Source organism: Taurulus bubalis (assembly GCF_910589615.1).
Source record: "Taurulus bubalis genome assembly, chromosome: 11".
Lineage (NCBI taxonomy): Eukaryota > Metazoa > Chordata > Actinopteri > Perciformes > Cottidae > Taurulus > Taurulus bubalis.
Genome location: NC_136599.1, coordinates 13985089 through 14002860, shown reverse-complemented (window position 1 = coordinate 14002860; position 17772 = coordinate 13985089). Strand labels below are relative to the sequence as shown.

Genomic DNA, 17772 nt, shown 5'->3' with positions numbered 1-17772 from the left:
AACAAGTATATACTTTTTATTGCAAATATCAGAAGTTGTTGCCTTCCCTCAGGGTTGGAAATCAATAATTACATATATTCTGGTTATGGCAACAAAGTCGTTTTTTTTCTTCAATAACGCTACTAATTGAGTTTTTTTTTTTAAAGTGATCAATTATTTTGTATCCAAGTAACGCTACGTTACTATTTATCACAAGAATAGTAAGTTACTTCAATCCATGTCAAATAGCATATCTAACAGAGTAAAACAAAAGTCACACGAACAAGTCTTAAACTGTGTTAAAATCAGAATGGAACAAAGAGGAGGTGCATTTTTAGCAATTTGGCAACATTGCCCCCCCATTCCCCTCCATGCCAATAAAATTACATTGAATTGATTGATATTCCGAAGCTGCGGGTGTGTCTACGGCCGCAGGAGGGCAGACTACTTCAGCAACAGTCAAATTATGCATCACACATGCGTGGTTAGCATAACTGTACCTCGGCACAGTAAAAACATTGCGAGAGAAAGTGTACTGGCTACTGTTAGAATAAAGGACAAGAGCAGATTATGGAGGACTTTGCGATGCTCAAGACTTGAAAGGTGCCTTGCTTAATTGTCTGAGTAGTGTCTATTTTGTGCTTGATTCTTTTGAGTCTACACCGAGGAAGGCAGTTGTGTATTTATATAATTAATAATCAGTTTTATGCACAGACTACAGAATGCCCATCTATTGGTTTGACCAGAAGGGGTCTTGTTGCTGATGTTTTTCCACTTTTGTATAAATTGACACTTAATGTCATCCCATTGTATATCTTTGTTTACTGTTTAACACATTAATGAGCAGTTAGAGCCATAGTTATGTAAGCAAACATCTGATAAAGTCTCTAAAAAAACTACATGAGCATCCAAGACATACAATGGTGCTAGATTCTGACTTGCATGAATATGTCTCAGATTCTTATTTAGTTTGATTTTATTTAATTATCATTGTTGAATGAAGTTTGAGATCTAATATTCTTATTGACAATGACTGCTTTTGTAATTATTCTGCATTTTATTATAAATTTCTTGAATAAATGCCTTTCATTCAGAAACAAGCACTTTTCTTCTGGCATTAGCACCCATTATAACAAGTTAAATATCAAAGGATATATACATTCCCACAATAGCAGGGTTGCAGTTCTCTAGTTGCAAAAAGTGTTAAAAAAGAAGAATTGAACTGAGCCAATTAGAACAGTAGTTTGATTCACTTGAAATGTTACAAAACAGCTTTAAAACAAAGGCCATGAACAAGTTAAATTTACTTCAAATGAAGTCTTAATTATTTTATTCTTGAAAAGTGACCCTTTATTTGTTAATTCATTCATTCATTCATTCATTCATTGTTCTCAGATTTTAGAGTGTAGTATCTCTCCTATCATCGCAGCTGTCTTAAATCAAATCACACAAGCTGAATACAGTTCGGTTGTTTGTTACAATTTGAGACATAACCTTGCATTCTAGACAGTCAAAGTGGACACATTGTGTAGGTTGGGGTTTGTTCATAAGTCTTTTCCCAGTCTTTCAATTTCGTCAAGGAAGAAGTCCATGTCTTTCTGGGAAAGCAGCGGAGAGAAAACAACCGCGCGGAAAAAGTTGACCTTGTTTCCCAAAGGTTGGTAGCCAACCATCATAGTGCCTTGTTTCATCATGCGCTCCTTGATGACTGGAGCGACCTTTTATTAAGAACAAAAAAAAAAAAAAACACACATACAGAGTTAACCATTTGAATCAGATGTGTTGCACATAATTGGTAAATACTTAAAGATGTTGGCCTCCATGTTTGTACACATTGTGAAAAAGCTGAATCGGAGTGTGTGAGTGTGTGTGTGTGAGTGTGCCAGAGCCACAGAAAATAAAAAAAATAATGATTCTCTTTAGTCTTTCCCAGTAGAGTGAGACAGAAACTTACTTTTGCCAGTCTGTCCTGGTAATCTGCATTCCCTTCCTTGCCCCTCATACTGGGTGGTATGAACCAGAAGCATACATTCACAAACTCTGCCTGTCCAAGGAGACAAACAAACACAGGTTCTAAACATTTTTTAGGGAGAAAACGCCTCATCTTTCTCAGTATGCTTGATACATGTACAAACCTCATGCAAAAGACAAAACCCCTCTCTTTTCTTCATTTGCTCCACCAGATATCTGCAGGAGATATGTTTTCGTTTTCACTTTCTGTTGGCTTGGATCATAACTCAATGGGATGCAAAGATGAGGAAACTGGGGGGGATTAGATGTCAAAAGAAGCCTACAAGGATCTTAACCTGCTGTGCAACAAGGACCCAAATTATCCTTCATGTTTATAAAATGTTAAAATAAAAACATACATTGTAGTGCTTTTAAATTGGCTTATGCCTCAAACAGATTAGATCATTTTGAATTCCCTGCTGGTCTCAAGCTACGCACGGCTTGTGTTGAGCTCCAGCTGCATGCCTACCTTGCATGGGTAAAAGCTTTGTCCACACGCTCGGCAAAGCCAATGGAGCCAACAGCTTTCCACATCAACCATAACTTCAGACAGTCGACCTTGCGGCTGCACTGCACCGACTTATCCCCGACATCCAGATTCACGTCGTAGAATTTGTCTTGCTGGAAGAGGTATGTGGCGTTTGCACTGTGGCACTTCCTCAACAAGTTCTGAGGACAAGCAGAAATTAAAAAGATTACAAAGATTATTATTTTTTTTTCTAAAACATAGACCTTTATTTTATGTATCAGATAATGTTGTCGACTCAAACCATGGTATCCTGTAGTAGCAAGACAGAACACTGCAGGCCAGCCACCAGCATCTTGTGTGGATTCCAGGCTACTGAGTTTGCTCTTGTCACAGACACATAAAAACATCCAAACGATAAGCTATATATTGTCTATATGACCATATCTGCCCTACTATCTAGGTCTACTGATGTACAGGCACAATGTTGCCTTCCTCATACTGAAACATGCATATTAATACCTGGAAACCCCTTTCATCAGATGACTGTGTTGCTTGGAAAAGAGCACGCTCCCGCCCCAGGCAGCCTGCAACATATAAAACTCTGCATGTTCTTCAATTTGAACAAATACTGTACAACAGAAGCTTGTCAACAGGCATGGATTTGACTCACGTCTACGTGCATCCACAGCTTGTGTTTCTCACAGACATCAGCTATGCAGTCCAGTGGGTCAAACGCGCCTCGCACTGTGGTCCCTGATGTGCAGCTTACAAGGAATGGCACTGCACCCTGGTAGACACAAACTGAGCATAAACACAGCCTTCTTGCACTTGGTGTTTTCTGGTTTGCAAGATGTACAAATATGTTTTATGGTTAGTTATACCGTGTGGAAAATTATTGCTAAAGCCAATACAAGTGACCATAAAACGCGTTACATCTTAGTAGTCTGTGAATTTACCTGAGATTTTGCCAGCTTTATCTTTTTATCCAGGTCGTCTGGAATCATGCGGCCTCTGAAGCGCACAAGAAAAGAATCAGAAGATTAATAATGAATAGGGCAGCAACTAACAATTATCATTGAGCATAGCTTTTTCAAATAATCCTCATCAATTGGGAGCATTTATATTGCCTCTTAACAGCTCACACGACAGCTGATCTTGCGGCTAGCACCGTAGACTGCTAGCCGCAAGATCCGACAGAACTAACCATGTTTATCTGGGGGGGGGGGGGGGTTTGAGAGTGGGTGCTACGCTTCTGCGGAGCGGCAATCGTGATCCAGTCAGTAGGGAACGTTGCGATGCCGATTCAGGAGTTTGGTTTCATTTCAGCACAATGCGAGTCTTAACTGTTTTGCTGTCATTTACTGTCTGTTGTGCTTGTTTCTCTCCCATCACTCTCCCATTTTTGTAGAGAACATGACACTTTCAATGCACTGCAGAATAATTAATGTTTTGTAACGTTTAAGTACTGAGGTGGTGCACACGCTGCAGCTTTTTATGTTATAAACTATTGCAATCAGATTTTTGAAAGCACTTTCTACATATAAAAGGGAGTTCCGATATATCGGACTGCATGTGTATTAGTTTAGAAAATTGAAGAGGCATCGAGAATTGTCGTTCTCAAAAAGATCCACACCTTCATGTAGACATCAATCACTATATATTATAGTAGTTGTTTGCTGATATATTAATGCTCTGAAGCTCTTATATACACACCTTTATGCAGTTAATCGATTCTGAAAATGAATGACCTCATATATTATCAATAGTTTCAGCTATAATAAAAAGTACATTACCCATCATCCACTTCGACTACGATGACGTTGTCTGTCCCAATTCCCAGGAAGGCAGCCCCTTTCTTCACCGAGTAATGGCTCTAAAAAACAACAAGTGCAAACAGCTGCCGACATCAAATTATTATTTCAATCAGACTATTCTCTTGCATTAAGCTCTTATTTGTTGCATTTCATGTTTCATATAATATATCACTCAATCATATGTCACTCTTTCTTCCTATAGTACTTTTTATACAAACATTTGCAGTGAGTCATGCAATAAAATATGTATAGGATAGAGAGAGATAGAGATAGAGATAGATATGTGGGACATCTAAATATTTATGTCACATGATACCACATGAATTAAAGCAAAAGTAAGTATACAAGTTATTAGCAAAACAATGAACAGCTGATGGAGCTGGAGACAGTTCTAGAGCATCTTTGATGCAGCTGTGACTCGCGTCATATTTAAAAAGGAATTTGTTGAATGTCTTAACTGCCTTAACTCCTCTCTCCTCGCAAGGAAAGGAATAAAGGATGTACAAAGGATGAGTAAGGCCTATAAACTACAGTGTGATCATCAATACAAATCTCCTACAGCCATTCCTTACCTCTGAAGAGGTAAAGATGTTTAGTCTGGGGAGACCACACAGCCCCTGGCTTTTGACTTCTGGGAAAAGTTGGTAGCGTGCGAGGTTCATGGCGTACATATTAGAGGCAGAACCCCCGGGGCAGAAAAGGCCGTCACCTTCTGTCCAGCCAACCAGCTGCCGCAGTCCTTTCAGAACCTCAGCCTCCATCAGCACAAACACTGGGGCCACCTCGTAGGTGAAGCTGCCATTGACACAGAACATGTCTGATAGTTTTTTGCATTTCATACTATTGCATTATATTCTACATTTTATACACACAAACATTACCACACAATAATTGGAAAGTAATTTAGTGCTCAAGCATATTTCTTTGTAGCTTTGATGTTTTACTTACCAATTTACTTATCCGAAAGTATATTATATGGTATATTAATAAATAAGTAAATTCAACAAAGATTTAGGCAATTTTCAAAAAAAACTTTTACTTTGTTATCGTCTTCAAAAATTGTAATTTGCAAAACACTTAAAATTAATAGAAAGTAGTCTTTTATTTAAATATTTGCTTCCAACATTACTTTTAATGATTTATTAAAAGAGAGCTAGTGTTCGGTTAGTGTTAAGAATGATGAATTAAGGGTCATAATTCACTCTCTAATATCTATTTTAAATTGCTGTGAAAACATCTTCAAACAACTGTATTTATTTCAAGTTTCTTGGCCAAAACTAAATTTTACAAGATTACATTTGAAAACGTCATGATAATGTTGAGCTTTGCCTTATAATCATTGTTACTGTGTGGGCCGTGAATGCACCATTGTGTTACTGATTTAAACCGCCTTTGACAGCTGTTGGCTGCGTTCCAAGTGAAACTGCTCGACAGAGACTCTGTGCTTGAAGAGAGAAGAGCTCTCAGCAGCATGCATGGGAATTAATTACAAAACAGGCCTACGTGTCTGATTAAGTTAGAGTTTCTCAAATGTTTCTACATGCTGTTAGCTCTGTTATTTAGCCAAGCAAGAATAACAGAGGCTGGCAACAGTAAACTAACTAAGGTTAGGATTTGTTGTTAACATAAACTATTATTTCCCGCAGTGAACCAGAGTGTGACTGAGTCAGCAACACCGTGGGTGCGTTTTTAGCTTAACTAAAGTGTACTTTGCCTCAATCTAAGTGTGCAGATCTCTCCTAAATTAGTTTGAACTCGTTGATAATTCCTGCACCCAGAGGTCAGATGAAGCGTAGTGGAACAATGCTTAACCTGCAACTTCAAGTGCAGAGTAAAAGAGCTATTATCAGCACAACATGTACTAAACGTTTGCTCAAGTATAATATGATGCTGGATAGTTCAATTAATTAGTATGCCTCTTATTAGAATTGTTATATTTTGGGAGTAAAATCTGAATCTTTACCAGTAAAGATTTCTCTGGTAGATGTAGACCTTCTGAAGTAAACGTTTTCTTCTGAAGTAGAAGTACAAATAAAGTAGTATACAGTTATATGTAACATATAACTAATATATATATATATATATATATATTTTTTTTTAAATATACTTTATTAGAGAATGTGCACAATATAGCGACAGGGATCACCGAACAAGTATTTTTTTTTTTAGTGTGTGTTGTTCTGTTTGCAGTAGTACGGCATAAAGTGACAGGAAGGTAGAGCAAACAGACAACGTAAAGTGAAAAATGCGAAGAAATACAACTAATAAATAAAAAATTAAACAATTGAAAATGTAAGTTATATTTTAAGGGTTTGGGGCTTTTGCAAGTGATTTTAGGATACAATGAGTTAGAATAGTAACATAATCCAGATTCTGATACTTTGCCTGCCCCTTGTCTCCGTTTGCATACTTGCTTTTGTTCTTCGCCTGTTATTTTAATTATTAACATGTTCGTAACTTGCCATTTTGAGTATGGCTTGTGGGGTTTTGTCTGTTCTGTGCCAGGTTATTGCTCCATTTACTTCTTCTTCCACAGCCTAATACAGTCACATTAACATATACACTGCATAATATACTTTTTCAGCCAATGATGGGGTTATATGCTGTAGTTACACATTACGTTGATTCTTACAGGTTAGTGTTGAGAGCCTCAGTGAGGAATCGGCCGGCCAGGGCATGATAATCCACTCCTCCAAACTGCTGATTCATAAAACGTGGGTGACCTGAAAGAAACCAGAACAGTCTTATCATGAAAGAACAAGGGTCAACCTGTAGTATATATGTGTCTCAGTGGTCTCTGGCAGACTTACTTGTCTTGATGCTGTACTTGGCGACGTCTTGGACTCTCTGTAGGAGCCTGTCTCGTGGCTCCCCAGTTGCCCTCAGCTCCAGATCCAGCAGCAGAGCCAGCTCCTCCGGCTCTTTCCACTCACAAACCTGCCAGAAGAACACATGGTTTATAAGTTTTTCTCACAGTACTCACTGTAATCTGACACCATTGGTGATTTAAAACATCATGATACCTTGTGCTTGATGTCTGTGCCCTTGCAGAGAACCTCCTCCATAATAATTTTAAAGGCATCACTCAAGAAGAGTTGGCCCTCTGTATGGTCAACAAGAGGCTCATCCAGGTCATGGAGAATGCAGGATTCCTGTCCATCCACTGCTGTCAGAACAGTTAAATACATAAACAATCACTTCCAGAAGTCAAGCGGTATACACAAGTATAGACATGTATAGCGCACTGCACTTACATGAGACCGGGGCCATGTCTGCCATATCCATGCGTTTGAAAAGTTGGTGAATATCTTTCTTTTTTAGTGGTCGTACTAAGAAGGCAGACGACAGAAAATGGCTTCACAGCTAAAGACGGTTGGGTTGTTATAGTAGTGGGAGGGAGTTGACCTTTGACCCATTTATTTAATGTCTCCTGATAGGAGGGAAAGGAATGGGAGGAGCAATGTAGTTGTGGAACAGAGCTGAGTCGCTCTCTGAAAAGACACACCAAGATGTAAGGTACATTTAATTTAGATACAATCTAGGTACACAGTTACATTTAAAGTTACAAGTACATTTAAAGACCAATATATTTTGATAAACAATTCACGTCAGACTCCTGATCATCTGTACATTCACAGAAAGTTACATATACCCTCACAAACTGTACATTCATCAAATGCTCATATAAAAATGACAGAAAACACCACATTAAAAAAATATAAATATGATATCATCCTCCTCTTTAAATGCCATGGTGTATAGTATTTAGCACTGTTCAGTTGATTTCCTAATGTCTCATTGACTGGAAGGAGAATAATCATTGACACACACTATGAACAGAGAATACAAAAAAACATTCTTTCAAACAATTTTCGTAAAACAAAACCCTTATTTTATATTATTGTAACAAAAGCTGTTATAGAAAAGGAGAAAAGAAGATCATTGACCTTAACATAATACCTCCAGGCTTTACAATCAGCCAGACACCCTCTAGCCTTACTCCCGTAATTTGGCACAGTAGTATATTTACAGTATGAACAATCAGGATGACAACATACATACTGAAGAACCTTGAACAAAATGCCTCAGTGGTACTAAACGGCACTCCGGGTTTATTCCATAAAGTATGAAAGTCTTCAAGTGTAGTTTTTCCTGATATGGAACGAGTCTAGAGAAACACACTCATTCCGAGTTAAAACAGGGCTGCAGTCTCAGACAGTGCCATACAGTGAAAGCCTCAGTCAGTCTCCAACAGCGAGTCAATACTTTCAGGTGGCAGCGCCCAGTCTTCCTGACTGAGCAGCGAGTGCAGGTGAGCAGCAGTGGCCTTTTCCCTCTGTCTGGTGCTCCAGAGGCGCAGCATGGCGAACACTCGCTCCACATGGAGCGAGTAGTCTTCTTCAATCTGTTCCAGCTTCACAGAGGGGACGTCCAGAGCCAGTCTGCCTATCTCCCTCCAAGATCTGCCAATGGCACGAGCCACGATCATCAGCTGCTTCTCCTTAACTAAGCCAGGGCCTGTGCAACGAGACGCAGGCAGATACAGCAGGTGAAGTTCTCTTCAATGATTTACAGGGATTAGCTTTGAGTGTAGTGTGACTCACCTTTCCTGCAGATCTGTTTGGATGCAATGGTCTCTTGTGAGTCAGGAGCTGGTTCTCTCTTTCTTGATGGTTCACTCTTCCCTTGTAAAGACACGTATATAATTAACATGGGAAACTACCAGTATTATATAATGAGATTACTGAAAATACTGAACGGACTTTGTGCTACCTAAGGACAGTGTGTTGACTTGCACATCCTTAATAAAGCGAAGCATTGGGAAGGTTTCCTGCAGGGCCCGGTCCTTCAGTAGTTCCAGTAGACCCCGCGCTGCTTCAGGACCCCTCTGGATGATGTGATCCAGCAGGTCTGTCACCTTCTCACTAGGGACACGGCAAGCTTTTAGCTGCTGGTAGCCGTGAGCAGACAGCAGGTAGCGAGAGTCTGCATACTGCAGGACGAAATCGGCATCTGCGCTTAGAATTTCAATCAGCTTGACCTTCAGGCTTCTGAGTAGTTGGATTTCTGCTGCTGGTTCCTCAGCCATGACTGAATGTCACTTAAATAAGAAAATAAAGTGATGATGAATTATTTTAATGCAAGCACAGATCACATCTGAAATAACTGTACAACCAAGTATTGCATCCATTGTGGCAAAACTAAAACAAACAGTTATCTTTAGTCCTCATGTCACTTATTTCACATTTAGGTTATCACAATGGTGTGCTTCTTTAAGCAATGACACATTCATAGATATTGATCATGTGAGTGACAGGTTATCTCGATTGCATCTACATTTTTTGCCCAATAATGTGCATATTCTCCTGGTTGCTGATTAGTATAAGCACACTGTGTGGGAATCTTGGGCTACCATGCTTACATCTGAAACAAGGTTATTATGACCCAATATTAAATACTGCGGATGGGGTTTAAATCCTTGAAAGGGGTACAACAAGTAAGAGGTCTTAGTAGTGATGCTGTCTACTACTCTACATAATTACTGATTGCTTGTAAAATTAAGTAGCCTTGGACATGAAGAATGTCAATCATAAAAAGAAATACAGTATATTTAATGTACAGACCGACTACTATGCACTATTAATCGAAAGCAATTCAATAAGAGATCAAATATACAATATTATAAAGGTAAGAAAGAGAAGTTTTTAGAACAATATGTTTGCTATGTTGTCACTATATTATTTACGTTCTGAAACTACATTTTAACAGCGTTTATTTATCACGAGTCTCACGCTGAATATGTGTGTCCAGACTTCCTGGTGTCCTCCCCTTTGTGAGATCCGCGCGCACAACATTTGTTGTCGATCAGCACCAGATGCGCTTTACGCGCACTCTTACACCAAGTCCGGCTTTTGGTTACAAACTAAATCTATTCTTATAAGACTCTTACCACGCACAGCTAGAGTATAGAAAACAAACACGATTGAACAGAGCGGGTTGTTTGCGGACAGACGGAAAACAATTCCTCTGTTTACATGGTCGTTTGAATCACTTGCTTCTGACGGCTCTTTTTCTTCTTTGTCTGTTTTCTACAGCCAGCATTTCCTTTGGCTGTGCTTCCACCCGGTGGATGGAGGACTTCACTGCAGCAATCTGCCGTGGCTGTGAGGATTGAGTGACATCTGGTGGAACTGATCACACATTGTCCTCTCTAGTGAGAAAGGCACTCATATCTTTTATTTAAGGAGAAATAACACAATGTCTTAATGAATATAACACTTTATTGATTCACATGTTACAGCAGAACAGAGACAATCTGAGAGGTAAGAACACTATATGTCTGTCTATCTGTCTTTCAATCTATCTATCTATTGCTAAAACATAAAATGAGACTCAAAGAGAAAAGTATTATGGTATGTGTGTCAAATTCCTGATCCAGGAGACAACCACTCATGGTTGTTGTAATACATTTCAATTCTTGAATGGTAAACTGAATGGCTTCTCTTCTTCTGGGGCCTCTTAGTCAAAACAAAAAGATTAAACATTTATGCCGACTCCGAGAAATGTGTTGTTGTTCATACCGTGGAAGTGGAGTGCTGAGAACATGGTAATACATATTTGATTGATTTCTTTGAGCAGAAAAGATTCACTGAATGAATGAAAAACCGAAGATGTGTATGTGTGTGTGTGTTTACGGGTGCATGCACGGTCATGTGACTGATGTAGGATACACAGCACATCTGAGTTTAGTGTATCATTTCCTTTCAAAGGCCTCTCTGACTGTTACCGGACAACAATTATCAGCCAACGGTCACACGTCTGCTTAGCTTGTTTACTCAGCTTCAGCTCTGGGAAATGACAAATCAATATCTTATTCCTGGACAGATATTTGCTTTGTGGGAGAGGAAAAGCCTCTCGAGCCTATTTCATCCACACACTGTATACACTCTGACTCACTGTGTGTATTAGCTGTCTGAATAAATCCAGTTTTCTCTCTGCGTACAGTGGGTGCAGAGTACATAATTTATTCTTATTGTTTATTCTTACCACCCAGGTGAGACTGCCGTGTACGAGAGGAATGCACCATTCATCTGCCTTTATGTACCTCTAATGACTTTATTATGCTATACATTTGCATTATGTTCAGACTTGATCTTGAGAAGACACATTGTGAAGACTTACACAAAGCTGAAATGCAGTGATCTAAGAAAATATACACGTGTTGACACTCTGGTGAGCTTTCAACTCCAAATGCTGCATAATGTGCCTGTGGAATGTACATTTAGTCATTTAGCATTAAATCACTGCAGCGCAAGTGGAGCATATTCTGTATGGAATATGAAAATGAACTTACTCTGCCACTGATCAAGTGCGATACCACTCATACCCTTGTGCTTTTCAGGCCCCATCGCACGCTCTGTCAAGTGGTAAACTCCATTTGTGTGCACGCTAGTGGTGGATGGTATAATAGCTGGGACGCTCCACAGTGCTGATGGAGAATAATGCTGTTTCCTGGTGAGTGGCTCCGGCTCTATTCTACAGACCTCTGCACCTGGAAAATTAGGATTTTGCAGGAGAGAGAGAGAGAGACAGAGACAGAGACAGAGAGAGAGAGAGAGAGAGTATTTATGCATGTATACAATTCAAGAGTGAGCCAGCGCAGCAGCTTATCCCCTCCACGCCTTAACTGAGAAATTTGATTTACATGTAAAGTAACAGACAAGCTCTTAGTGACAGTCTTTAGCACTCTGAACCTCAAGGGAGAAAATGGAGTTGCTTCTACATTTGTTTGGATCAAACACCGCTTTGCACGCGCTTTCACAACACACGGATATATGGACTTTCATGTTTATACAAAGAAACAAACATGCACACAAATGGAACTCCTTTCCAAGAAAGCGATGGTAAAATCCTTGATAAAAGAGACTTTTCTCCTTTGAATAAGCATCCACTCTACAAATAGCTTCAGAAGCAACTCCTTTTGTTATATTTCCTTGAAAATGAGAGATTAGCCCACATTTGCAATGATTCTGCATAAAAGCTCCTCTCTCAGATCTGGTTTGGTTTTATGTGATGAAACAGGTTTCACCTTTTTGTACAAATATACTCCCTCTTGTAGAATGTGCAGTCTATTTGCTGTAGCTGACTGTAGACGTGAACCCCTACTCTCAGGGTCAATGGAGCAGCAGCGAGGGGACAGCCATGCATTTGAGTGACTCTGACATGACTGTTTGTTTAACATGCATTATATATGAAATACTAGAGTGAAAGAGGAAAGAGCATGGAGCAGGGCAGCAGAACAGAGAGAGGGAGAAAGAGACAGATACTGTCAGGAGACAGACACTGGGAGGGCAAAGGAAAGCAGCTATTTACAGTAGAGTGGACACATACTGTGGGTGGATAGCTTCAGTTTCCTGCAAAGGAGGCTGGATTTAGTATTGTGACGGAAGAATGAGAGCAAAGTAAGAAAAAAGGTAGAAAAGAGGCGCAACTCAGACTGTCTGAGTAATACCATCTGAGATGATATTATCCTTATTTTTAGCGCAAAAAAGGTTGTAATATGGTATAAAGGCAGGATGGCCATCCATTATTATTCAGCATGTCATGCACATTCTCTCCAATTAAATGTATATGAAGCTGTGGTTCATTATGGGAAGAACAGTTTGCGGAGGACTGCAATTTAATTGACGGTCCACATCCACTGTTAGGAGTATAGATTGTGTGTGTGTGTGTGTGTGTGTGTGTGTGTGTGTGTGTGTGTGTGTGTGTGTGTGCTGCCCAGCATCCTTACTTCAGAGAGGAAACAAAAAAATTGCAAACACAAAGGCATTTTCCTTCCTTTAAGTCGTGGAAAAGACAGTGAGTCTGACTGACACATTCTCAGACTGCATTAAAGCCACAAAGTAGCTGCTGGAGAGCATGGATGAGTAGGAGAAAGGAAGACTGTGTGTGTGTGTGTGTGTGTGTGTGTGTGTGTGTGTGTGTGTGTGTGTGTGTGTGTGTGTGTGTGTGTATTTTGCTAGTTGTGAGGTTAGCAAGAGACAGTGAGATCATCACAGTCTCTTCACTGGATTCAGGGAGAAGAAGGTGTGTGTGTGATGTCAGCATGTCTACCTGCTGTAATTCAATGAAGTCACTGGTCCATGTTGTGTCGAGAGCCTGTTTACAGGATTCGCCAACCATCCAAATCTCTGGAACAGGGGAAATCTGCATCATCACATCAAATGCAACGCAACAAAGTGAACGAAAGAGGGAAGAGAGCAGATGACGTGTGTCTGCTGCAGCGCGAGTTGACCTCTAGAGGGAGCTCTTATCATGCTAAAGTATTGTTTTAGAGCTTTCAGACGTTCCCTCTCTCAGCTCTTCATACCTTTTTCATAATTTCAGCCATAAAGCTTAGATTTGCCTCAATCCACCAGTATCTGTGTTTTTGAACATGAGACAACTTCAATACATCGAAAGAGGGCGAGACAGGTTTCCTGACCTCCGGAAAAGATCCCTGTGGTAAAATGGACCCGCACTGTGCTGGCTTTAGGATTTGGTCTGGACTGTTCTAAACTTTGTTACCTCTGTCTAAGAACTGAGTGAATCTAGACTTAATCTGAAAGTTTTATGTTTTCCGGGGACATCACACCTCTTTTGAACGAAGCGAGGGCTACTGTTACCCACTTTGACACAGACTGAACACGAACTGACATCTTCTAATGCATTTATGGTCCTTGTGGATTTGCAGCAACATGAACGATAATGACAACACTGGCCTGGTTTAAACTGAAGGAAAAGATGTCAGGAATGTTTTTCCACTGCTGTTCTGTTTCTAATAAGATAGTTAAGTAAACAACTGTTAAGTCAATGGGCACATCATTATTTTAACAGATAAACCAGACTACAACTCATCCCTATAATCCATTATTCATCTCTGGTTATAGCTCATTGAATGGTTGTTATGCACACTTAATGTTAGTTAAGGCCAGTAGAATAGTTTTCATCTGTGAGAAGGAACAATTCAAAATCTGATATTATCTAATGTGATTTCAGTTTGCCTACAGTCTGGAGGACACGTGTTACACTAAAGTTGCAAAGTATGAGTGTTTAGCTGATCACTGTATTTGTAGTGCCCATAGCTTGGTAGTGAGAGGTTTGCAGATGCACCTGCTACTGATCTGTCTTTAGTTATTGCACATGTCATATTTTGAGAGTGCACTGCTACCTAGCCTTATAAGCCCCAAGGCATTTTTTAGGATTTAGCTCAAAATAGCATACCCAAACTAAAAAGGGTGTATCTCTGCAACCACAAGGGCTATTTGAATAATTTTGGTGTTATAATAAAGGCAACCCTTGTGAGCTTTTGGTCAGATGTGTAAATATTAGTATATATGTTGCTGGCTAAGAGTAAATAAAGATTGAAACACAGACAAAATAAAAGTTCCAGGTCCGCCTATAGAAAAAAGCACTTTCAGGATGATTATCTCCTTGAAATGATGCTTCACTAAGCCCTGAAGCTCTCCCAAATCATAGCACAATATGTGAACAGTCTCTCTGCAATGTTTTCACTTGAAAAAGTGAAGCAGAACAAAGTCAGATTGGGTAAAGTACAGAGAGAATTCAGGCGGGGTTTCCAAAATTTGCATTTCGGCACATTTGCGCATATTTTCGCGCATCTGTGACATTTGAATTTTTTCATGTAGCAAACCTTATATTTCATTTGTATATGACTAATGATGTTCAATAAACTTGTATTAGTGGGGATTTACTGAGGGAAATTCATTTTTTCTTGTATTTGCTATTTTCTCAATTTTTTTTCAAAATTTGCTGACTCAGCGATTTATGTTGCTGTGTTCTTTCGTTCATATCTCAGTGATGCTTTGCAGCAGAGGGATTTGGTGAATAGATTTGGAATCTGTGTGGAATTGTCTTGCTTTTTGCTATTTGTCTTTTTCTGATAGCACCAAGCTACAGGCTGCTAGTTCCGGAAACATGCAGAGTGGGCTGACTTGTGACAAAATTATAACTATTTTATTTTGTTAATTATTTTAGTTGGTGTTTGAGTTATGTTGAAATGGCTGACTAATTATTGTCTCTTGTTTAATTTGATGTGTAGCATCAATATATTTGTTCATGATTATTGTAATGTTTTACACAGTTTAATTAAAATTTAAAAAAAAGGACCTATATAGGTCCATTCGGGGCTTAAAAGGCTAGTCAAAGTATTAGAGGTTGTATTGTTGATTTTAAGGTCAGTAATATTCATGTGCATGACACACATAAGGCACTCATCTATACATACTTTTATGAATTAGTAATACTTTTTGGACTCCAATGAGAAATTTCACAGAAAAAATCATTTTATTTGTAGATTTAATGTTCTCATAAAAGCCTTTTGCAGGCAAAATACAGAGAATAGAGTTTTATTGGAGTTATTATTGAATCAACTGCATGCATTGTATTCAGCTTCCTATTGTTCCATCAAGTGAATATGACAATACAATGTATTTATATTAAATTCAATTATCATTGGTATTTGACATCAAATGAAATAATCCCATGAGCTTCATTGATCTGATCAACACAGGAAAAGCAGGTATGTTTGTGACAAAATCAAATGCCATGCTGTCCCAAAAATTACATGATCAAGCAAAGTGTCTTTCATTTTTTCCAATCAGCCCCACCACCATTATTTTAATCGTTCTTCTCATTTCTGTTGCACCTACATCCAAATTACCCTATTAGTGCTGGAAACAGCTAATTCTGGGTTAAACAAATAATCTGTGGGATATATAGGTGTGATTCTCGCTTATGCTTTAAAAACAAAACCTGCTCTACTTTAGTTAATCAAAGCACTCAAGGACAAGGGAGATGTGAGAGATGTGACTTTGAGTGGTTTACATATGTGTGAGTGTGTATGTGTTTGTGCATACATTCAAAGCCTCCAAGTGGTGTTCCTGTGATTGTAAGTGTTTGTGACAGCTGTCACTCTCTCCCGCTATGTTTTCACAGCATATTGGTGTGAATATGTGTATATGAGCCTGCGTATAGTAATTGGCGATAGTCGGATATGGCAGTGATTCACATTTGAGTGTTGCATCACATCCAATATCCCCAGCGGGAGGAAGTCTCCTTACCAATTCAATAGAAAAAAGCTTTGCTTGAAAGCCTTGAGAAAAAAAAGAGAGCTGTAATATATTATTTTTAATTAGAACTGTGGAGTATTTTATTCATTATTGTATCACTATTTGTTTTGAATGAATATTAATTGACAGCGGATGCTGATGCAGATATTTTAAGACCAAGTCGCTGATTGCTGGTATTTTGTGACAAAATTCAAAATCTATAAATTTCAGTTTCAAAAGTGGTTCTCCCAGAAATGTTTTCTCAGAAATGCTGAAAGGTCTCTAAGATAACTAATGAAGTTGCTTTAGTTATGAATTCCTTAAACCAGGTCCCAATATCATCTTGGGTTTCTGGCACTTATTCAATGGTAAGGAAACCATTGAAATAATTTTACACAAAACATGTATGTCATGTGAACTGGACTGAAGCAATAGTGAAGGTATTTCTAGCTCAGGGCTGGACATCAATCCAGGGTTCCCTGCCTTCTACTCAATGAATGGGAAACTAAGCAAATACATACATGAAGAAAACACCTGTGTATCACAGTGGTCTTGACTGGTTAATTTGGGAAAAGGAAAATTGTATTGGTCTACTTTGTAACAGTATTTTCTTTAGCATGAAAGTGAAAATGATCTTATTGAAAAACTGTATCCCTGCCTTCCCAATAGATCTAAATGCTATAACCAGACAATCATTTCGTGTCTGGCGGTAGCCTGCAACCCACAGATTGCACTATTCCTCCCTTGGCCACAGCAATGGGGTATTATGCAACGAGTGGCCTACCTCAGGTCATTAAGATGCCCTCACTCAGCAGAACTGGCACATCTGCGCGTGCTGATCAGCCCTGTGGTTGGTGGAGGGATGATAACTGCACGCTAATTAAAAAGCCATTCATTGGAGTGAAAGGCCAATTAAAGGCCTAATATTTGATAAGGCTTTCAGTTCACTCAGCAGCAAGCCCACCTGGGACGTATTTATTAAATGTTAATGGAGACTGTAATTAATATCCAGGGCGGATTAATGTGCAACTGAATATCATTCACATTCACAGCGAGGGGGAGGGGGACTGAGAGGGAACAAGTACAAATGAGAGACAGATATGTAACTCCGCATTTTGCTCTTGTACGCTGAAGTGAACACAAGAGGCTGTTATACAGGTTTGTCATCAATCCGGAGCGATGCTGCCCAAGAGCATGACATGTCCTTTTTTTCCAATATTAAAGCAGAAATGTTCCGATTCTTTGTTGCAGTTCACATTTTCGAAATATAACAGCTAGTTAGATGTCGATAAGTGTGTGTGTGTGTGTCTGTATATTAATATTCACACTAATGGACCATGTGAATAGAGTAAATTTGTGTTTGTATAATTGTAAATGAGCTATGTGTTTT

General features: G+C 39.1%; 2 protein-coding genes across 3 annotated transcripts; both read right to left on the bottom strand.

Moving 5' to 3' along the window:
• Positions 1-1269: 1269 nt before the first annotated feature.
• On the bottom strand, positions 1270-7610 carry csad (cysteine sulfinic acid decarboxylase). 2 transcript variants are annotated; one of them, XM_079225972.1, is made up of 14 exons: positions 7527-7610; positions 7296-7435; positions 7083-7209; positions 6905-6995; positions 4845-5067; positions 4252-4331; positions 3415-3469; positions 3129-3245; positions 2978-3042; positions 2760-2841; positions 2459-2658; positions 2115-2166; positions 1934-2023; positions 1270-1697 (listed from the first exon to the last, which is right to left on the bottom strand). In XM_079225972.1, the coding sequence occupies exons 1-14, from the start codon at positions 7555-7557 to the stop codon at positions 1524-1526; spliced, it is 1527 nt and encodes a 508-aa protein (XP_079082098.1). In that variant the 5' UTR covers positions 7558-7610; the 3' UTR covers positions 1270-1523. The 2 variants fall into 2 exon arrangements, 1 of the variants encoding a protein (XP_079082098.1); XR_013771084.1 differs by lacking the exon at positions 2115-2166 and having other exon boundaries at positions 1659-1697.
• Positions 7611-8509: 899 nt separating this feature from the next.
• LOC306743302 (uncharacterized protein) lies at positions 8510-10196 on the bottom strand (the record flags this gene model as incomplete). Its single annotated transcript, XM_079225806.1, has 4 exons — positions 10065-10196; positions 9046-9373; positions 8877-8957; positions 8510-8790 (listed from the first exon to the last, which is right to left on the bottom strand). The coding sequence occupies exons 2-4, from the start codon at positions 9359-9361 to the stop codon at positions 8510-8512; spliced, it is 678 nt and encodes a 225-aa protein (XP_079081932.1). The 5' UTR covers positions 9362-9373; positions 10065-10196.
• Positions 10197-17772: the final 7576 nt, after the last annotated feature.

Coding starts and splice junctions, on each gene's coding strand:
- csad (XM_079225972.1), bottom strand. CDS start 7,557: ATGGATATGGCAGACATGGCCCCGGTCTCAT. Junction 7,210..7,295: donor GCACAGACATCAAGCACAAG/GTATCATGATGT, acceptor TTCTTCTGGCAG/GTTTGTGAGTGGAAAGAGCC. Junction 3,470..4,251: donor GTAGTCGAAGTGGATGATGG/GTAATGTACTTT, acceptor TGTGCGCTTCAG/AGGCCGCATGATTCCAGACG.